This window comes from Strongylocentrotus purpuratus, unplaced genomic scaffold, assembly GCF_000002235.5.
Source record: "Strongylocentrotus purpuratus isolate Spur 01 unplaced genomic scaffold, Spur_5.0 spur5_scaffold_16, whole genome shotgun sequence".
NCBI classification, from domain to species: Eukaryota; Metazoa; Echinodermata; class Echinoidea; order Camarodonta; family Strongylocentrotidae; genus Strongylocentrotus; species Strongylocentrotus purpuratus.
The window spans coordinates 6,482,330-6,506,055 of NW_022145601.1; the positions used below are offsets into that span (position 1 = coordinate 6,482,330).

The window sequence follows — 23,726 nt, forward strand, 5'->3', positions numbered from 1 at the left end:
TTAACTCGAATAAAAATTTCAGCTTTATTTGACATTTTCGAGAAAAAAATTATGCCATTCAGAACCATACAGAAAAGTATTAATGTTTAATATCCATATCCTGACATCATGTATATTTTATTTGGCTATTGGAGTAAGTATGCAATCTTATGTCACATTCTTCTCCTTCTCTCTCTCTCTCTCTCTCTCTCTCTCTCTCACACGCACACACACCCACACACACACACACCACCACACACACACACACACACACACACACACTCTCTCTCTCTCTCTCTCTCATATACACCTTTTTTTCCCTGACCGAATAAAATCCGCGATTGCTAGCAATTTATTGTAAACTTCAAACGATCTATAGTGTGTCTATAGTCCGTAATAAACCGAATATTAGCGACATTTAAAAAGATTAATATGAGTTTACAAATACTTTTCAACATATCTTTATCTGTGACAAAGTATCCATCTTTTACCCACTTTCCCTTTCACATCATCACATCACATCAACAATAAAATATATAGTACTTAATGATTTTATTAGTAGAAATGTTATGTTTTTCGTTGGGCGTCGATGACATAGGTCAGGTATCCTATGAAAGTCGCAATGGGTGGTTCTCTAAGGCCATGACGACATGTAGGTTACTTTCTGATGAGAGCAGCCATGATGGCAACCAAGCCGATGATGAGCATTCCCATTGATGAGAGCTGACTGCCATGGTTGTTGGAGACTGCAAGTAAAGCATAGTATATAGAGACTTATAAGATGATGACGTGGATCCTAATCAAATGATAGTTGAAATAGTTGAAATAGTTTAAAAAGTTGAAATATTTATTGGTTACTGAATCATCATAGGTTATAACAATAATGTGACAATGTCTTTACATGAGTATAAAACATAAGTTAAATTACATTTCCACATTCAGTAAATCATAGATACATACGCTCGAAGAGGTGATGATACAGAAGGGCTACAGCCTAAGCGTGACAGCTTGATACGCTTGCAGCCCAGAAACATTTAAAATCATAACGATTGTAAAGTAAAGTAAATTACAAAACATAATTGGGGGAAAATAACAAAAAATAAACAGTGACTTGCAACCAAAAAAATGATTGGTTGAAAGCGTTCACGTGACCAGGCAATTATTTTGCCTAAAGCGTAATTTGGATGATGACCGGTCATTAACCAATTCTAAAGACCGGTCATTAGTAAAATCATTTCACTGCTGTGTATTATTTGTATAATAACAAATGAATACATCTGGGAATTAACTTTTCAAAATAAAAATTGAAACGGTCATTTGCACGAGTTTGGTAAACTCCCAACTCATGACTAAACTTCGAATTCCCTTTTGACAGCAGTCACACTCGGAGTAAATCCTGAAACGAATGCCCTTGTGTTAGGTACGGCTTATAAAATATACGATAAATATTAGAACGAAAGTGAAGAATAGGTGGAGAAAGGGAAAAAAAGAAAAGATAGTAAAAAGAAGTGTATAGACTACAAGGGCCATCGAAAGTATAAAGTCAAACCTGCTATAGGGACCACCTGTCTACAAAGGCCACATTTGTTGCTTCCCTTGAAAATGGTTTCGCATTGAATCATGTACAAAGGGAACCTGTTTACAAAGACCACCTGCCTCCAAAGGCCACTTTTAGTGTTTCCCTTGGGCGGTCGCTATAAACAGGTTTTACTGTATTTGCGATCCTGTTTACACTGGGGTAGTTCGAAATTGGCTGAAGTCAACACGTTTTGCTTACCCTGCGCCCCCGAGCCGGAACCTGTAGATCCATCACCAATGACGTGGTAGAGCGAGAGCGTTCCACTTGCGGCACCAGCCACCATCAGTAACGGCTTGTCCGTTGGGCTCCGGTCCGCTGGTACAAACCTGGGGGAAGGGGGATAAATAATACCATGAATTTTGCAGTCTATTGGCGTATCCAAAGGGGACAGGAGGAAGGGGCGGACATGGCTAAGGTCTAGGGCGTATATATTTTCATCATATATACACTGTACATGTAATCTCTCTTTCCCCTTCCCTTCTCTTGGGTGAGTGTGTGTGTTTGTGTGTGTGTGTTGGATGTGTCCACTTGTGATTATTATTAATGTTTTACTTATAATTTGTTAATTTTGTCAAAGGGGCACCAGTCCACACGATCCTGATCTTTTTTGGTTGCCCCTAACGATATGTTAATTTTACACATGTATATGATTATGTCAATATGTTTTATTGCATTGTACTATTTTCTTTTATATCGTTGAATAGAGATGAATTGAATTGAATTGAATTATACACTGGGATTTATTTACGCCTATACCCTGCAATACCGTATGACCCTTCTGGTATAGTCATGATAGTAAAGTTAATTAGGTCCGGGTAATTTCATTCTTTCCTCCGCCTTTTGTCAGCCTGGTGTCAGTCTGATCGGTAAAACTGAAGTATGATATCCTAGTCACATCGCGAATCCGAATCCGAAACGACTCTTATCAGACCACTATCTTAGCCTTTCGGGGGGTAATATAATTTTTTGTTTTGTTTTGTGTGTGTCGGTCTCTGACGTCGGTCTTGTATGGGCAGTGGCGGATCCAGGGGGTGGGGGGCTGGGTACCCGGCCCCCATGGAAAAAAACTTGTAAAAACACGTTAATTTTACCTTGTGGGGAGATGCCCCCCCCCCCTCCTGGCGCTCAACGGGGGGGGGGGGGGGTAGCGATTGTTCAAATCTTCGAGGGCCAAAAAAAAAAATTAGCGCTCACTACAAAATGCAGCTAAACGACCCCAAAAGAGGAAAATAATTCAAAATGTTGAATGGGATGTAGCATGGTAAATACTGGCCAACGACTTCTACGACTTTCTTTTGGACAACATTATTCCTCGTGGTGCGAGTTCCCCTTGCGAGTTAAGATCATCAAATTTCCTAAATGACGGGACTTACACCACGAGGAATATACTCCTTATTGATTGATTGATCAATTGATTTTTATTCGCCAAGCTTAGAACATACAACAATACATGAAAAATAACAGATCAAATTAAGTCAGCTTGAACAGGGTAGCCCACGATAGCTCGAGAGCTTTTTTTCCATTGGGGTCCCCGACATAAATGTGCAAAATGAAAAAGTTAAAGCAGTAAAATTTATTTACAGACAGATAAGGAAAAAAGCTTATTAAAGATAATAATGAAGATAATAATAATAATAACAACATTAAACTGATGAAAGACATAATAATAAGAACATGAAGAAAAAGAGGAGGAGGAGGCAGGTGCGTCGCTAAAGGGGGGGGGGGGTTGTGGGGTGTGTGTAGGGGGGTGCGACACCCCCACCTGTCAGGATATTGTCGGTAAAATTGCGCTGCCGTCGGGGAAAATGAAAAAAGGGTGAGGGGGAAAATGAGAGGGAAGGGGAAAAAGAAAAAAAAGAAAAGGAAAAGAAAGTAAAGAGAAGAAAAGAAAGAAAGAGAAAAAAAGAAGAAGAGGAAGGAGAGTAAAGAAAGGAAAAGAAAGAAAATGAGAAAAGGAAAAGAGAAACGGGAAGCAAAACGGGGGATAAAAGAGAGGAGAGAGGGGGAAGAGCCTGAAAAGGAGGGATGGGAGTAAAAGATAGAGGGGGTTGGCATATATTTTCGACCCCCGCCCCCTCCTTCCCCACAAAAAAGAGACAAAGGTTTCCACTTGCTGGACGGAATGCCCAGATCACTACATGACGTGATTTCATTTGCATCGCAATGCTCATCAGGACCGACTCACTGAGCTAGAGATAAAATATGAATTACTATTGTTTGATTGGTTAGCTCTTGGTTATAAATGTGAATTTTCCTCTGGTTTCGTTTTTTGATCACATAGGTCGACTAACGTACACCTGGGGGGGGGGGTGGTGGGGGGCGTTTCATAAAACAATTAGTCGGTGGTTTTCACCGACTAATATCATGTTCACTGACAATTTAGTCAGCGCTGACTAAATTTGACCAATCACAGGCCTGGAAAATAGTCGGTGACAAAAGAATTGTCGGTGAACCGACTAATTGTTTCATAAAACGACCCCAGGTGCTCTCTCAATAGGGAATTTGAGATTTGCACCTCGACATAGTGGACTGCCACGTATGACGTCCTTCATTTTAAGGCACTGCGACGTCCTTTTAAGGCACTGACAGTCATTACACGTTCTTGAAGGGACCTTTAACGTCACTTGTTGCCTGTTACTTTTATCTGAACTGTGTAAGATTAAGTGTGAATCCTTTAGTTTTAGCTCGGATATAATTTGATAAGTATTTCTGAGGAAAGGACTCGAAGCTCCATTCTACGATTCATTTCGCATTTAGCAGGAACTAGGCAAGCAGTGAGTATAATACTACATTTTTGACTCGTTACTTACCTCTTGATTGTGTTGATCCAAGCAATATAGCCACTATAATAAGCTCATCGGAATAGAGCTACATACAATCTATGTATATATTGCAGAAACCCTAATCCTTAGTAAATATATAGACAATTTGACTTAATGTTATTATTATTGTGAGAATGATGAGAAGGTGGACTATATCCACATTGGCATGTCTTAAGTTTATTAGGTCTATACCTGGGCAGTGATAAGTCATTTTGGCACCGGTAACGTTTGGAACATCATCTTGTTCGAAGCGATTCCCCCCAAATCCCCATAGGATAATTGACTTTGTATTTTTGAACCTAGAAAAGGTCTTTCCGTTGAAGATTTGTAGTTGTTGTTGCTGTAATGGTCATGGTGATGATTCGTGATCTCATATCGTTAGAGAGCAATTTCTACATTCGGGCAAAGTTTTGAGCCCAATGTTCAATGTTGATGCATGATATATAGGTGTATTCCCAACTTTTTAAGGGAGTAGGATTCACTTATAATGTTTATTTTGTAATTTAATATCATGTTAAGGCACTAAAGGTCAAGTAAAGATCGGAATAGTTATCATGGAATATCGACAATTGATAATGTTTTACTGTCGTTACTTATTATGTGTTTACAATACTGGATGGTCTCTTCAGTACATGAAAACTGCTTTGCAAGAAAGCCCTGTATTACACAATTCAATGTTAAACAAGATATTTAACAAAGGCCAATAATTATAATTCGTAACCCCCCCCCCCCCCCCAAAAAAAAAAAAAAAAAAAAAATACATTGAGTTCGGTTAAGAATGTACATTAATTAAAAGCAATAAAATATCACAGAGGGTAAAAGTGAAAATCAGACTCTTAGAAGTAAGTCTTGTTTGGGTTGATGAAAGTGGTCTATGACGAGTGGCATATGAAGGGATATTTGGATTTTTAATAAACATATTACTGTGTTTCAAAATGTTATGTCTTACAGAGTACATACAAATTAGAGTATTGAATGTAATCAAATCATTTAAAGGCAAGATTTGCATCTGTTAAAAGAGTGGTATACTTGGAATTTGCATTTGTGAATTTGTTATATTTCTTAAAGACTTTTTCTGTAAAACATAATTTGTCAGGTGTGATTTATAAGTATTTCCCCAAATATAGTTGCAGTATTTTAGATGTGGTAAAAACAAGGCTATTGTGCAGAATATATAAAACATTACTAGGCAATATACATGTTTAGTTTAGAAAGGATACCAACATATCTAGCAAGTGTCTTAGAAATTTCTAATATATGCATATTCCAATCCAATGACTCATTAATTGTAACACCGAGAAATTGTACATTTTTCAAATTAGATATAACAAGATTATCAATAACAACAAAGACTAAATTACCGGGCACCTTCCTATTTCAAGACCTAAATATGACTTTATTTGTTTTAGTAACATTCAAAGATAATTTGTTTACTTTCAACCATAAAAGAATTTTTTGAAATTTCCCTGTTACTTTACTGATGAAACAAGCATGTGTATATTACTGTTATTCATGAGAGCACATGTATCATCAGCAAACAGGGATAACTTTAAAAATGAAGAGGATTTAATCATATCGTTGATTTATATATAAGGAACAAAAGAGGGCCCGGTACAGAACCTTGGGGAACACCACAATAACTCTGTTGTACAGAAGACTTGACACCACTGACCATCACATACTGTTTTCTTTCAAAAAATTAGTTTTCAAACCAACTTAATGCAAGACCTCTAATACCATAACAGTACGGCTTTCTCAACAATATGTGGTGTTCAATGGTGTCGAATGCTTTTGATAAGTCCATAAAAAGTCCAATGCAAAAATTACCCTTTTTAATTTCATTTTGTATATGATTACACAAATTTGAAACAGCCAAAGCAGTTGACTTTTTTTTCTAAAACCAAATTGTTCATCAATCAAAATATTATTTAACTGTAAAAAAACTATATAAACGTTCTTGAATAATTTGTTCTAGAATTTTTTAAAACAAAGAAAGAAAAGAAATGGGCCTTTAAAGGTAAAGACCAGTATTGGAAACGCCCTAATTTCAAAAAATGAAATGGAAGCTCTCATTACCAATCATGTGAAAGCATATGTTTTGACTAATACATGATGATAAAAAATTTGCCGGGAAACCACCTACTAATTCATATATTTGGTAAATTTGTTTCTCTCATGGTCTGTGAGAGATATAGGGTAGTCCCATATACATCTTTCTGTGTATAGTGCTTGTAACTTTACTAAGAATGGGCCAAATTTCTTATCATTTTGATGATTCCAGAACCTTGCAGATGCTAGATGCTAGATGATCAACCTTTTTGATCGATTCCACAACGTTTCTTTCACAATGCAATCGCATGACCATAACTGGTCTTTACCTTTAATTGGTCATGTCATTTGATCAACATTAGCTAATTTTAAACCGTTAGGGATAGTTTCTGTACATTAAATATGTAGCATAATGGTTCAACAAAGTGAAAAATAATACTCTTAATCACTTTAGGGTCTATACCATCAGGTCCATTTGATTAAGAAGCATTTAAAGAAGAAACTGTTTTCAATATTTCATAAACTGAAGTAGGTTTTAAAAATAATGAGTTTGGAGATTAATTTCAAGTAAGAATGATTCATATGAGACATTAACAGGTGGAATATTTTTGCTGATATTCCTACCAGTGTTTAAAATAATTATATGAATAGAGGGACATGCAGGTCTTTTACTGAACATGAAACATACAGAGCGTCTGGAATAAACCACCACACAGAACACACCACAGTTCTGCAAGCTTCATTATGTTATTATGTCTGTCTGAGCTTTCTCGTATACTAGTTAAGCCAGGAATGTTTGTAACGAGGCGGAACGGAGTAAACCCCTAAAATAGACATGCTAGTTACACTTCAAGTTCCCAAACAGTTTTCCATTGAAATTATACTCTAATGAATCTATTGGACAAACATGTTTTTGAGCTTCCGAGCATCCACGCTCCTTAGGCAGGGGCGTCGCTAGAACTTTTTCAGTGGGGGGGTGTAGAGGCCAACGATTACCGACAAAAATAGCCACCAATTACCCGACAAAATTAAATGTCCAATATCTACAAATTCAACCCTATGAACCTGGGGCCGAAGGCTAAATTGTTTTTCCTATGGACTATCTATAGTACTTGCATATACGCAAAATGGTAATTTCCTCGACGACATAAGTATACGAATTATTTCTTCAATTTAGTCAGCATCATAGCTATAAATTTTAATGCAGGCGCGGAGCAAGGATCTTACTTTAGGGAGGGGCGGTAGTGAGCAAGAGAATCACTTAAAAGCGCGCTCATTAGGGGGGTGTGGGTGATGGTTGAAGCTTAGACGTTTCATCACAATATAGAGAAAGGAAGACGATTAATTGTCCCGTTTTCGACTGTTAATCCTTGGCTGAATGAAGATCCCCCCCCCCCTCCCGCGCGAAGCGCGAAAGCTATGACGTTTTTTTAATTAAATCATTATTAACAAAAAATAAGCCCTTTTCATCTGAATTCAGTTTCCCCCTCAAAGCTTTGACGTTTCCTCATATTATTAGAGAAAGATCACGACTTGTTGTACCGTTTTCGACTGTAAATAAGCCCTATTAGTTTTGTCTGAATTCAGTTTCCCCCTCTCGCGCGAAGCGCGGAAGCTTTGACGTTTCCTTAAATTTTAGAGAAAGAAGACGATTCGTTGTACCGTTCTCGACTCGTCTAAATGAAGTTTTCCCCTTCCGCGCGAAGCGCGGAATTTTTGGCGTTTCATCACAATATAGAGAAAGGAAGACGATTCCTCGTACCGTTTTCGAATCTTAATTAGCCCTATTCATCTGAATTCGGTTCGCGTAGCGCGAAAGCTTTGACTATTCCTCAAATTATTGGAGTAAGAATACGATTCGTTGTACCGTTTTCGACTTTTAATAAGCCCTATTTGTCTGAATTCAGTTTCCAATTCTCGCGCGAAGCGCGGAAGCTTTGACGTTTCATTAAATTATGAGAAAAAGCAGACGATTCGGTGTACTGTTCTCGACACTTAATCCTTATCTGAATGAAGCTTCCCCCTCCCGCGCGAAGCGCGGAATATTTGGCGTTTCATCACAATATAGAGAAAGGAAGACGATTCCTCGTACCGTTTTCGAATCTTAATATGCCTTATTCATCTGAATTCGGTTCGCGAAGCGCGAAAGCTTTGACTATTCCTCAAATTATTAGAGAAAGTATACGATCCGTTGTACCGTTTTCGACTTTTAATAAGCCCTATTTGTCTGAATTCAGTTTCCCATTCTCGAGCGAAGCGTGGAAGCTTTGACGTTTCATTAAATTATTAGAGAAAGAAGACGATTCGTCGTACCGTTTTCGACTCTTAATAAGCCCTTTTCATCTGAATTCAGTTTCCCCCTCAAAGCTTTGACGTTTCCTCATATTATTAGAGAAAGATCACGACTTGTTGTACCGTTTTCGACTCTAAATAAGCCCTATTAATTTTGTCTGAATTCAGTTTCCCCCTCTCGCGCGAAGCGCGGAAGCTTTGACGTTTCCTTAAATTAGTAGAGAAAGAAGACGATTCGTTGTACCGATCTCGACTCGTCTAAATGAAGCTTCCCCTGCCTCGCGAAGCGCGAAATATTTGGCGTTTCATCACAATATAAAGAAAGAAGACGATTCGTCGTACCGTTTTCGACTCTTAATAAGCCCCATTCATCTGTATTCAGTTTCCCCCTCACGCGCGAAGCGCGAAAGTTTTGACGTTACCTCATATTATTAGAGAAAGATCACGATTCGTTGTACCGTTTTCGACTCAAATAAGCCCTATTAATTTTGTCTGATCTCAGTTTTCCCCTCTCGCGCGAAGCGCGGAAGTTTTGACGTTTCCTTAAATTATTAGAGAAAGAAGACGATTCGTTGTACTGTCTCGACTCGTCTAAATGAATTTTCCCCTTCCCCTTCGAGAAAATACAAGTATTGTAGTTGTAGTCACTCGCGAAGTCGTCACAGCGAATAAGAAGTCGTAGGGAGAGATGTTTATTGTCGGTCGACCGACAATATACATCTCACCGACTTCAAACTTCTGCATTGATATAGTACACGAGGATCGAGCAAGAATACCGACAAAGCTGACCCGACATAGCAACATATTTACCCGTGTCTTTCTTGCTCCCTCGACGAGACGACTCCACCCAACAACCCCCTTCTCTCTTTAACTCCCACTCTCAGACTCTTACCTCCCCTCTCTCTCCTCTCTTTCACCCCCCGTTTCTATTGTTTCCCTTTCACTCTTTTTTCTTTCTTTTTTTCTTTTTTTCCTTTTCTTTCTTTTCCTTTCTTTCCTCTCCTCCCTCTTTTTCTTTTTTCTCTTTCTTTCTTCTCTTTTCTTTCCTTTCTTTTCCTTTCTTTCCTTTCTTTCCTTTCTTTTCCTTTATTTCTTTTCTTTTTCCTTTTCTTTTTTCTTTTCTTTTCCTTTCCCTCTCTTTTTCCCCTCTCTTTTTTCCCTCTCTTTTTTTCCCTCTCTTTTTCCCCCCTCTCTTTTTTCCCCTCTCTTTTTTTCCCTTCCCCTTTCCTCTTTTTCCCGACGCCAGCGCAATTTTACCGACAATATCCTGACAGGTGGGGGGGTGTCGCACCCCCCCACACCCCCCCTTTGGCGACGCCCCTGTCCTTAGGGTACAAACAGTGATCATAATTTCTTTATGTAAAACCTACCAGCGTGAATATACAATGTAATAAATGATTTCAATCAACGTTATTTCCCCGTTATTTCCTTTCAGAGTGTTCCTTTCAAATGTGTTCTTCTTTCTTCTTTTACCCCAGCCGTCGGGCACAGATTTGTGTGGTTTCCAGACAAAGTCACTCTTCCGTCTTTGTCTGTCTCTGCCCCCCCCCCCCTAGCTCGCTCTCTCTCTCTCTCTCTCTCTTTATCCTGTGTGTTAAAATATCCAGGGTCCATGAGTAAACACAAATCCTTTATTTACTCCAAACAAAGAAGAAGAAAGGAAAGGCACTACACTCATTACAAGTTCCCTCACACAATTTTTTCAATCTACAGAAGAAAGGCTGCGAGCAAGGTCACTTGTAGGTAGGTCGCTTGTAGAATCGTCAAATGTTATCAAACATAGAGAGCGTCATTCCTACATGATGTAATGACATAGGTACTTCAATGGCTATATAGTAATTTTAAAGAATATTACAATAATCTCTCTTGCACGTCAACATGGCCAATATGACTATGTCGTTCATACTAATGATCAACTTTAAGCACAATCTTAAGTTTATTCACTCTTCCGCTTCAAGTAAAGAAAGTAATTGCCCTCAATGTCATTGGCAGACTAAAGTATAAGAATTTCCCCCTTGAAAGAATGTCAAAATGACGTCTGGATTCGCTCATTGTATGCTTGGTGTGTTTGGAACAGCAAACATAACACATTTCTCGTATAAACTACACACGCACCTACCCACACATTCTCCTATTTGCTTTTCCGTAATTTGTATTATGACTTGCATCAGATCAGGTACCTACCAAATATCACCAGATTGTGAAATACAGACGCGCGCAGCCTATGTCTTGTATTTCATTTCATACGGGTAATCCGTCACTTCTAAATGAAAATCTGTTGAAACGATGCACATAATTGGTGCAAAGGGGGTCCGTATAATTTTATTCCACGCATCACATATGTCGGCATCGTGGCGAAACCGGGTTCATGACACAGAAACAAACTGCACGTAAACGAATCGGCTTGATTAACGGTCTGCGCCAGCGTTCGCGAACCAAACAGAAGTTCTCATCATGCTTCGGTTCGCGTATGTTGCACGCAATGAATACTGCGGTCGCGTCGTCCGTAGTCATACCCGATTGGCCCCGAGTCAGGCCATGGGAAAGACACGGAGTATGTCAGAAAATAATTACAAGTCCTTTACATATACTCACTCCATGTCTTTGGGGTCGAGATCGCCGAGATCTCGGTCCTCCAAAAGCTGGGCGAATGTCCTGTTGACGCCTCCTCGTCTATGCAGAGACTCGTAGGTGGCCTGGCCGTCCGCCGACACTGTGTAGATCGCGATGACGGATGCCCGGTCGACGCCTAGGAACACCACCGTCTTCCCGTTGACGACGCCGACTTCGATAGTTTCGCATTCGGGTCCCTGGTGTGAACGAGCATTGAAAGTATATTACAAAAAAATGACAAAAATTAATTGTGATAAGGATACCAATATTACCACTCGCCGTGATTATTACCAGTAAAGCATTGCCCCCATTAGATGAGAATGGGGAGGGGGCATTGCCGGGTGGATGAAAGCTATAGTATGAGAAAGGTAATTATAGTATCATCTCATGTATTATATTCCTGAAGATGTCTGGTGCAGTACGTACCTGTTTAGCACTCCAGTATTTATTCTTTGTGAAAAGAATATTGAAAATGATCCTGCATGCGTTTAATCGATTAAATTAAAAATGAATTTGAATAAGGGAGTTTACAAAATAATCTGCGCATATGGGCAGATAAAGGTCATTTGTACCAAAATGGTAAAACCCACAGAGATGAATACTGGATATGCGCTCTTGAAAGTTATGTAACATTATTCATTTATGCACCAACGGTATATATTCTATGAGACGCAGGTGGAGGTATTCTTTTCAAGAGGTCAAACAAAAGGTATTCATGAAGCACATCTAGGACTTTGGCAGTTATTATTCTAAGATGCTCAAAGTGGAACTTCTCCATGTGTAAAAGATCTGTGGATATTTGGGGTCATTTGTACCATGTGCTATCTGTAAGCTCCCTTATTATAATGACCTACCCGATTATCTGATCGCTTATCAGCGATGTCTGGAGGCGATTCTGATTCCGGTCTGTCCGGGTAGGTCTCCGAGTTGAAGACCAAGGGATACTGTTCAGCGATCAAACGTTCGATCTCGTCACCACTGTCATAGACACGTGTTAGATCATCTGCACGCAAGATGGAGAACCCTCGGCCACCGAAAAAGAAGAGTTCTTCTATCTTATCCTCCTCTGTTTTGCTCAAACCATCAGTAACGCTGAACTCGAGACGACCTGTGAAAGAGGGATCATCGTTACTCTTGTTAATACCTTGTCCCAGGAGCGGTTCGAAGAAGAAAAAAATCTCGGGGGGGGGGGGGGACTTTGTAATTCAATATATACATGTGCCTCGTGAAATAAAATATATTTGGGGGCTTAACCCCCTCCCCCCCCCCCCCCCCCCCCCCTCCCACCCCAAAATAAAAACTCTAAAAGTACTATTCTTTATCCACAACCTATTATTTAGTTATGGATAAGTAAGGTATCGAACTTCATCCATATATCTAGGGTTATCTATCTTTAACAAAATTATATTCTCAAAATACTTTTCTTACTGATCATTTTTTAACCCTCTCTAATTAATCACTTTCCACAGGATGTGATGTCCCAAACACGCTTTCCCTCTGCATGATTTTACTCGACCCAATGCAAGATAAACCAAGGAGCTGGTAAAAACCAGACATAAATTATTATTATTTTGTTATTGCTTTTATCATTATCATTATTATTAGTAGAAATATTGTTGTTATTATTATCAATATTATCATTATTATCATTATTATTATTATTATTATTAATAATATCAATATCATCATTATTATCATTATTATTATCATTAATAATATCAATATCATCATTATTATCATTATTATTATTATTAATAATAGCAATATCATCATCATCAGCTCAGATTTTTAAGTTGATACATGTATTATTAAATTTTCCGCTACGCCATTATCATTGCTTCACGTCTAGCATGGTTGTACAATGGCCTAAAGAATAGTTCCCAAAACATTTAATTCAATATTTCAAATTCTGTTAATTTTTTATTTCATATTTTTGCAGAACTGTTTATTCATTTTTCATTGTGAGTTAGTTTAAAGTATGAAGAATCGCTACCGTGCAATATGTGTAACTTTTTTTTCAGTATGTAATATTCTTATAATATTTTGAAGAATAATTTTACCTTATGATTATAACTTGATAATTATAATTTGAATGCATATATATGAACTCAAATTTATTCAGTTGACTTTTACTCAAGCAATACAATATGAGTCTGTAATTACCTAGTCTCAAGTCATCGTTGAGGGCTTCTCTCAAAGCTTGCGACACAGTACTTGCAAGTTGGTTATCTGTTTGAAAAATAATGAAGAAGCAAGGAATATTATTCATGGCACAAATTGAGAGAGAGCATAAATCTAATCACCGAGATGCTTATATCTATGAAAACTTCCCGATTTACACTACATTTTCAGATGAATGAAGCCACTTAACACTGGTGATAAAAAAAAAGTAGTGAAGGGAGAAGAAAGTGTCAACAAAATATTGTCAAATCTTCGGTTTATCATGTTTATATTATATTCTTAGCTCTAGGTCATACAGGTAGAACATAATCCATTTAAGTAATGGTTTTGGAGAGAGCTATCCAATCAAATGCCATTTTAATTCTAGCAACACAGCAACCCTTTTTGGACCTCTACGAAGAACAGAGCCATTTTGATAATGGCTCTGAATAGAGTTTTCCAGCCTTTTTTAATTCTTGATTTGTATTATATTTGTAAATTGTATTCTTGTATGTATTTGATTTTTGTATACGGAAAATAAAACCAACCAACCAACCAATAGCCATGTAGTCAATGTTTAATTCTATGAACATGATGTCAGAAAAAACCGAAAGATTTCGCGAGTACCCCTCTACTAAATTATAGTTTGATTACCCATAGAAGCCTCATCAGTATCAACTGAGAGTGGCAAATATGGAATAATGCCTTGTCAAAAGACGTTAGTGTCGGACTGGGATTCGAACCCTCAACCTTTGGATTGATATTAAGTGAACCACTCTACCGCAACACCAGAATCCACCTATGAATTTTCAATCGCTCACCATCGTGTATGCTCTCTCCTCGTCGTGCGTCACCCCAGTAAGCGCGGTCGAATCGGTAGTCGAGGTCGCTTCCCTCATCGGCCGTGGCAACATAGCCGACGCCGTCGATCTCGAAGTACTTGATAGCGTCGGGCATGTAGAAGCTCTTGATGTCGTGCCCGGTCTGGAATTTGATAGCTGTCAGTTGAAATTAAGAGAAAATGCATTACAAGGTACGTTTCCTCGAAACCACATAAGTGTTCGTCATTATACTTTTTTAAAGCTGCAGGATACCAGTGTGAATTACGTATAACTTGTAAAGTCTTAGGAAACAAAAAGAACCTACTGAGCCATATTGCGTGTTTGAACCAAAATGTCCTTGATGGCCTTTATGACATTACAGTAACATTATCGACTTGTCAATAAAATCCAATTTTGAACTGCGATTTCTTCTATTTTTCTTTTTCGAGTCATACTCTGATTTTCTGCTGTTCATTGGGAAAGGCTATATTAGTCCTGAGACGAGTGTTTATGGGTTTGCCTGTGCTGAAGCAAATGATTTAACGAACTTGTGGCTCAAAAGAGACCATGTTACTCTATATTTTCATTTATAAATATTTGATTTCCTAATAATGCGCGATGGCTCAGTGGTAGAGCAGTGGTCTCGTTACCGGGTGGCCCTGGGTTCGAAACTAAGCCGATACACTCTTGCCCTTCGGTAAGGCATTCTTCTTGTTACCAAGGCCCTCGGATAAGACGGAAAGCCGTTGGTTCCCTGGTTGCTTACTTACAATCATACGCATGTTTTCCTAGCAGTCAGGTAAAACAGACAAACAAACAAACATAAATTAACACTTTATACCGTCATCTCTGTCGCTGGCATCCAGTTGAAGGTTGGCCCAGCTTTTGTTTCCCAGCGGAACGATCTCTACAATCAATTCCGTGTCCAGATCCAGTAAAGCAATCGCATTGTTTTCCTAAGAAAGAATAACAAAACAAAATCCTTAAAGGAAAATAATCAGTACACTATTCGTTCGTTCGTTCGTGCACAGAATATCACGGGTACATCATCTAGATAGGAAGATCCTTCTTAAGCCAACTGATTGTCTCATCATCGAGCTCACGAAGTCCGGAAGCGCCGTGGGGGATTTGTAGATCGGACAATCATCAATGACATGATCCATAGTTTGGATCTCTCCACAGGCGCAGTTTCGTGATGATTCAGCTCCAATTTTATGTAGGAAATATTGCTATTGCTACTTTCGAAAATAATAATTTCACTAAGGGTGATTCCAATACCCTAATTATCCCTTAGAAACCATGCTTGGATTGTGTAATACGTCTTTGTCATGTTCGAAAGGTGATTGACAGGGAAACTGCATTAAGTTGATTCTCGACAGTCTTTGCGATCGTCTTCAATAAATTAACCATTCATATATCAATATACGACAAATAATAGGTGAAAGGGTGAATAGATAGCCAGGACAAAGTCAGTCGCTCCTAGTCGCTAAGCCTCTGAAAGCTAGAATCTTCTACAGACCCCCATTTACATGTTACTCGGTCAAAGGTCTAGCTAAACCAGTCAATTACACCGTTGGTATAATATAAATAAATACATACATTTTATTCATTAACTAAAATACTGAATGAAAAAAATTAGAAACAAATAAACAATAGGGTATAATCCAATTATTTCAAGGCGAAACCGAGGCGTGATCGTATTTAGCGGAGTCGAAATGCATAACCCCATATTTTGTATACTTTTAATTGCATTTTCAACAAAATACTGAGCGTTTTGTGCGAAAACAGGCACATTACAAGCTCTTGATATAACCCTATTTTGGGACATTGAGTACAGATTTACAAAAGCACACTTTTTTTTGGCAAAGATGGGTAGGCTTACATACGCATTATAAATGTTCGCTAACATCGTGAAGTATGATTTTTTTTTTTGTTGCGGGGGGGGGGGGTGGTGTGAGAGTTGCGTACTCTTTCAAAAAATCATACTCTTTTTCTTTTATAACTCTGCGAACATCCTCGAACTTTTCCCTTTTCAATGCAAATTTTCTTAATATCTTGCGTGAAGTCAATATGAAGGGATAACAACGGTTAAGGGATCATGTCACAAACCTGAAGATTCACGTAGGCAACGTTGTCACGGGGGTTGATAGCGATGTATTCTGGCTCCACACTCTGTGACAAAGTCTGTGTCGTGAAGTTCGTATAGTGACCGTTGTAAGGAAAACGCACGCCTAGGTTGGAATATTTTTGACGCCTGTGTAAATAATGATGATAATTATAAAAATCATACTTTCATGGCACATAACACTAGAAAGTCTCTATGCGCTTTATAAATATGATACTAAAGAAATTTAACTATTCTACTGTAAAAGAATAATTATACAAGTAAAGAAAAGGAAAACTTGAGACAGTCATAAGATAAGATAAACCAATAGTGGTACAAATAAAAGTCTATGAAATAGAAACTGAGAGAATACAGGAAGAAAATTAAAATACGTTGATTAGGAGAACTGTCTGACAATGTTACAATTATAATAAAAATAATAATAATAATAATAATAATAATTTAATAATAATAATATCTGTCTGTCTCTCTGTGTCTCTCCCTCTCTCTACGACTTATTCTTTACTTTCTCCGGCATTCAGATTGGAGTGGGGGGCACATACCCGTCCCCGTAGCCCATTGATGCTAAAAAAATGACCTTGGTTTGTTCAATATCGACGATCTCTTAATTACCTTTCATCGAAATCGTTGAAATTAACGGCCTTGAAACCAAAGCTCGGATTGGCGAAGTCCCCGTCGATCTTGATGATAGAAACCATTCCTTCCGGGTTAACAAAATTTTCTTCCGCTGCGTCGTCACCGGCTGTTCCTTCATCGGCGGTCAAGATCTTACGACAGTCGGGGGTAAAGGTCAACATCTCTGGCTGGCTGCTGACTATTAGGGGAGAGAATACAAGAATAGAGTAGAAGTAAGGATATCTGCACGAATGTATTTGAATTGTACAGCAATTTGATGCAGCAAAGTAAGATAGAAAGAGGGGTGGTCGAAGATTTTTAAGACATCAGTTGGATATGGCAAGGAACCCCCCCCCCCCTCCCTTTTCTCTCATCTGAACAATGTTATCAAGTCCCTTTAATAGACTATCAACGTCACCACCACTATAACAAATACACTTCGGCACAGACGTACACCTAAATATCACGCATACGCGCACACACACAATCCCACGCACATACGCACGTTCTACCTTTACAGGAAAGAAAACAAAATATAGTGAGTACATAAATGACACACTTACTGACTCGCTCATGTATTTTTGTGAATTCTTGGGTCTGGCGATTGAACTTCTCATAAACGTGGATGGTTCCAGGCTCCTGCGAATCCGACCCTTGGAGGAGATAGGCAACGAACCGACCACAGTGAGCGATGTCGTTAGCGCGTTCAGGTATGGTGTGCTTGTAGACGATCTCGGGTTTCTCGACGTTATCGTAGTCGATAATCTGCAGATAGTCATCACCTGGCAACAAGGTATAAACGATACGATCGATGTCATGCTATGAGTGGTTCGGCCAGCTTGGCTATTAAAGAATTCGATGGCCAAGGCAAAGACTTTCGAGAAATCAACTCCAGGGTAAGATCAATATCTCATAGAAATCATTTTTGGACTCCGTAATACTTCAAAGTTTTGTTTGGAGATTTCATTATATGTTATGGACAAGGCTATTGTAATTGCCTAAAGCTGATTTGCCGTTTGGGTTTAAGGTATTGTTATCCAGTAGCTGACCGTAAGAGCACTATTTTTTGTTTGAGTGAACAAAATAAAAAAATTAAAATAAGAAAATAAAGTCGCGTTATGACTGCTGCTGTTGCTACGACTACTCCTATACTACTACTACTACTACTACTACTACTACTATTACTACTTCTACTACTACTACTACTACTACTACTACTACTACTACTACTACTACTACTACTACTACTACCAGGCACGTAGCCACGGGGGGGGGGGGGGGGGGGCACGGGGGCACGTTCCAAGATCGGTTGAACTTTTTTTACCCCTTTTTTGACCTCGATCGATTACATGTATGTGCCCCCCCCCCAAAAAAAAAAAAAAAAAAAAAAAAATCAAACTCTAGCTACGTGCCTGACTACTACTACTACTACTACTACTACTACTACTACTACTACTACAACTACTACTTCAACCACTAATACTATTCCCACTCCTCTCCCTTCCACTCCTCCTCCTCCTCTAGCTCCTTTCCATTGTCCTCTCCCTCCTCCCACCTCCTTCCCTCTCCTTACCGATCACGTAAGCGAATCCTTCAAGGGCATCGTAGGCGACTTGCTCCACGGCGTCGGAGTCGATGTCGTACCTCGGCGATGATAGGTAAGAGTAGGGGACGTAGATCGTCGATAAGTGTTCTAGGTGAATCGCCGCCTCAGTCAATGAGGAGAGCGCCACCAGCGTCGTGACAAGAACACATGTCAAAAGCCTTGAGGGTAGCATCTAGAATTAGGGGGAAAGAGAAGAGGAGAGACGTAGAGAAGGGAAGAGAACAGCACAGAAGAGTAAAGGGATGAGAAGTTAGAAGAGCAATGAATATGGAAAAGATAATTGTACAGAAGAGAAGAGAATAGATAATGAGAAACAATATAGAGGGGAAGATTAGAGTGGAGAGAAGAAAACATAAGATGGAAAAGTATATAAATAACAGTATAAACAGAAGAGAAGAGGAGTGACAATTGTAGAGTCAAAGGAATGATCAAATATGTAAAAGAGAAGAGAAGAAATGGGGGGGGGGGGTCTCAAAATTTGAAAATTTGACAGTTTGCTCCGTTGGGGTTGGGGTAAGGTCACCTCTTTTTTTAGGTCAGCCATTGGCATTTTTATTTTTTTTTTGGATTAAAAATTAAAAAAAAAAAATCACAAGGGGGGGGGGGGGGGGTCTGCTCCAAAATACACACATAAAAAAAACTGAAGGGGGGTACCCCCCCCCCCCCCTTGCGTACGCGCCTGGCTGTGAAGGCAGTATGCTGAGCATATTTCACTCTCCTTTATTAATTTCCTTCCTTCTCTCTATTACAGCTGGCTGCATAGAGAATTAAGGACATATTTGTGATGCCAAATTATGCCAATGGCTGATCTAAAAAAGGTGACCTTACCCCCCCCCCCCCCCCCCCCAACGGAGCAAAATGTCAAATTTTCAAATTTTGAGACCAAAAAAGAAAGAAAAGTGTCATCTTACTTATCTATTGGACTGTGAGAGATAAACGCACGTGTGCGTAGTCCCATATACACCCTTTTGTGAACAGTGCTTGTAACTTTACGAAGACTGGGCCAAATTTCTTATCATTTTGATGATTCCAGAACCTTGCAGTACACACCAATATTTATATGCTAGATGATCAACCTTTTCTGATCGATTCCACAACGTTTCTTTCACAATGCAATCGCATGACCATAACTGGTTTTTATCTTTAATTCTCTATGCAGCCAGCTGTCATAGAGAGAAGGAAGGAAATTAATAAAGGAGAGTGAGATATGTTCAGCATACTTCCTTCACAGGTTCACATGTACAGCCATTAGTTGACGTTGGAAGTTGTTTCTAAAACGAAACGTTTTAAGACATGCTTGAGGTTTTAACAGTATCACAATGTTTGATATATTCTAGCAGTTGATTCCAAATCTCTGCTTATGCAACCGGAAAAGGTCGTGATTTTTATATTTGTATTTATTTGAGGGATAGTAAGGAGAAAATTTGGGGAAGCAGTTCAGTCAAATATGTAGGAGCCTTGAGCATCAATTACTTTTTTTTCAAGTGGTAAAGTGTACGATAAGAATGCAACGGCACGAACTCAGAGACATGGGGATGCTCTTGCTCAAAAAGGTAGCTGACTCTTCAGAATCTACCATAGCAGATTGTGATCTGCTTGTAATATAATATACGAATGTACCCTTTTAAAGCCTATCTGCACTAGTTTGGCCAGGAGGGATTACACCTCCATGCATGGTTACTGACGGGTGGTTATCTCATCAAATCCGCTCTCAACTAACGTAAGAAAAGGGGGGGGGGGACCAACGGTCACCGCTTAGGCATTGTTGCTATATAGAGGGCGCGAGTAGTCACGATCAAGTCATCAAAAAATCACGAAAGAGGGCTGTCTCACGACTGTGATTAGTGCGATATGCAGACCGAGTCTGTGTTACTCTGCCCATACAGAGAATTGCTCGTAAACCCATAACCTACTGGTACCGGATGTTCCATGTGTTAAGCCTTAGTGAATGAGAGAGCTCAGTAGTCAACAGGTTAAGTTACTAGTTGTTTTACAAACCAACGGATATGATCCACAAAAATGGATCACATGATAGACTACATAGACTGCCGCTTCCTTGTCTCTCAATGTAATAATAATTAAAAAAATTATCGATGACATTTTGGTCATCCTGTTTTAGTTTTTTTTCAATTGAATCGTAACACTATAAACACATGCACGTTGCCGTGATGATTAATGTCAAACGTGTAAGGTTTAAACAAAATTAAAAAACCACATGTAGTAATTACTAAAACTTTACTAACTTAATCCCCAGGAGCAATGCTTAGGTATTTTAAGGGATACGATCTGTCAATAAGAAAAGAAATATAACAACAAAAAAGGAAGAAAACCACAACAACAAAAATACATAATTAATGCCCTCACACAATATGAGTAAATTCTACAATCCCTGTTTTCACTGGCTGCCTGCCGTAGCAACAAGCAGAATTGACAAAAGACTTAACTCCGTTTCGTTGACAATCAGCCATGCATGAAGTCTTTCGTCTACGGTTGATTGTCAATGAAACGGATTTGAGTCTTTTGTTAATTCCGTTTGTTGCTACGGCAGGCAGCCAGTGAAAACGAATTCGTTTGATAAAATTATGGAAATGCAAGTACTACCTTAAACAAACAGAACTTTGTTATTCCTAGCTCATTTTCCTGATTGAGGTGTCATATGAAAGGGCAGAAACTCAACTTTCTATGAACGTGATTTTCTCTTTGAAATTCAGATACCGTCCGTCAAATGACTTTTTGGTTTCCTCTCTTCAAATTAATTTTAATCACTCATGCGTGAAATATGCATTATATGAGTTGTATCAAATGAAAGAGGAGGATCTAAGCTTTTCAAATATGTATCATTTATTAATTATAATTGTGCTTAAGTTATGATAAAACATCGATATTTCTCGGTTTCGTTTTTTCTGGGTCGCACCGTATATCAAGTGCCTTGACGGAGATCGATCCACGACCTTCGCATCTCCAGATCTAGACTGGTTTTAACTCCTAATCACTCCACTTCAATATCTCTAATACATGTAAATGCATACCCTTCAATGAACCGTGTAATCTGATACGAAATCGAAATACACCGAGTTCGTGTCATTTCGTAGACAAAACAATCATGGTGCTTCCTTCTATGTTTGCCTGGGGGGAAACGGTTTATGTTGTCTTATGAGGGCTCAACCCACCAATATGTTGAAGGAATGTCTAGACAGAGCCTATAAGTTATATAAAAAGAAGTGTAAGTTCTTTGTCATTTATTTAATGCCGAGCGTGACTTAAGTATTTGAAACAATGATTATGACAATATCAGAAAGATGAAGAATCAGCGATTACTACATGTGCATCTCGTAGGCCTGGGAATTGAAACAAACAAACTAACTAACTAACTAACTAAATAACTAACCGACTAATTAAACTAATAGGTACCAACAAAAATGAAGCATACATGTTACTAAATCAGAAAGATGAAGAATCAGCGATTACTATATGTGCATCTCGTAGTCTTGGAAATTGAAACAAACAAACTAACTAACTAACTAACTAAATAACCGACTAACTAAACTAATAGGTACCAACAAAAATGAAGCATACATGTGACTAAATCAGAAAGATGAAGAATCAGCGATTATTACATGTGGATCTCGTAGGCCTGGAAATTGAAACAAACTAACTAACTAACTAAATAACTAACCAACTAACTAAACTAATAAGTACCCCAAAAAATGGAGCATACATGTGACAATATGAGAAAGATGAAGAATCAGCGAATACTACATGTGCATCTCGCAGGCCTGGAAATTAAAACAATCTTAATTAACTAACTAACAAAATTAAACAACTAACTAAACTAATAGGTACAACAAAAAACAAATGAAGCATACATGTGAAAAAAATCAGAAATATGAAGAATCAGCGAATACTACAAGTGCATTTCGTAGGCCTGGAAACTGAAACAAACTAACTTACTAACTAAATAACTAACTAAACTAACAGGCAAAAAATAAAAAAAATAAAGCATACGTTCACTGCATGTACAATCATACTCAAGGAATCTTCAGTGTGGTCAATAATATCTGGCACATTGCATTACCATTACATGTAACTGTATAAAAATATGCAACCGGTAAGAGTCAACTTTTCCATAAGTCTTTGTATATCAATTTAACTTGTAATTTTTGCGATCACCGTACCATGTACTTCATTAATTACGACGTCTCGAAACTTGCTAATCCTATAACAACTGTCAATAATTCTTACTAATAAATGAGTCCAATAGCCTACCTTGAATCGTTTCCAGATGGACGTTTAGCAGTTCCGATACTCTCTCTCTCTCTCCTGATCAAATCAAGTCTGCCAGAATAATAACTTGTTGATATCATTTTATCTGCCAAGTTCAGGAAGCTTACACATCCATCGAAACAATAGGCATTAATCAATTTCCCTTTCGATGGCTCTGGTGTTTTCATTGGCTCCAGATTTATTCTGTTTTTTTTTTGTTGTACAATTATTGATGAAAATTGACTTTCCTTGTGGTTATGCCCACGTGTTTTTTTTTGTTTTTTTTTGGGGTTAAATTTGGAGGATATTTGGTATGTTTGTATGACAGGTGAATATGGGTTTAGTTTTGATCTGACTGTCTCGGCTTCGAAAGAGATGGTGAAAAAAAAATTCAACCAGGATAAAATATCATCCGATATAAGGTTTCAGTATTCATCATTTAAAGTATAGGCCCACTTATTTATTTTTTAATATTTCATTTCTTTATCATTAGGTTGTTAGCCTTTAATTTAAAGAAATATAGGGTAATCCATCCTAGATCTTCTGGATCAATGAAATTAAGCTTTTCATATATTCCTTGTTTTTGAGTATTCTGGGTGACTTTCTGTAGTGGAAAATAATCAAAATCTGTCACAGTTGACAATTTTTACACAGCTGATTTATTTTTTGTATATTTTTTTGCTCCTTGTTTATCATTTTGTCTTTTGAACTGTGTGTGTATGTGTTTCGTTTTCTTTTTCATTATTTTGTTTAATTGAAGGTGATGTAGTTGTGGGAATAGTGATGATGATTTGTTTTTCGT

The 23,726-nt window shown here is 38.3% G+C and overlaps 1 protein-coding gene across 2 annotated transcripts; it reads right to left on the reverse strand.

Annotated features, from left to right (window-relative positions):
* Positions 1-23,037, reverse strand: LOC580639 (mesenchyme-specific cell surface glycoprotein). 2 transcript variants are annotated; one of them, XM_780686.5, is made up of 13 exons: positions 22,928-23,037; positions 18,629-18,833; positions 17,619-17,837; positions 17,053-17,254; positions 16,425-16,569; positions 15,157-15,271; positions 14,316-14,492; positions 13,498-13,563; positions 12,189-12,442; positions 11,317-11,531; positions 1,757-1,884; positions 233-725; positions 1-184 (listed from the first exon to the last, which is right to left on the reverse strand). In XM_780686.5, exons 2-12 carry the CDS (start codon positions 18,831-18,833, stop codon positions 637-639), a joined length of 1,815 nt encoding a protein of 604 aa, XP_785779.3. In that variant the 5' UTR covers positions 22,928-23,037; the 3' UTR covers positions 1-184; positions 233-636. The 2 variants fall into 2 exon arrangements, with proteins under 2 accessions (XP_785779.3, XP_030842489.1); XM_030986629.1 differs by having other exon boundaries at positions 1-188.
* Between the last annotated feature and the right edge of the window lie 689 nt (positions 23,038-23,726).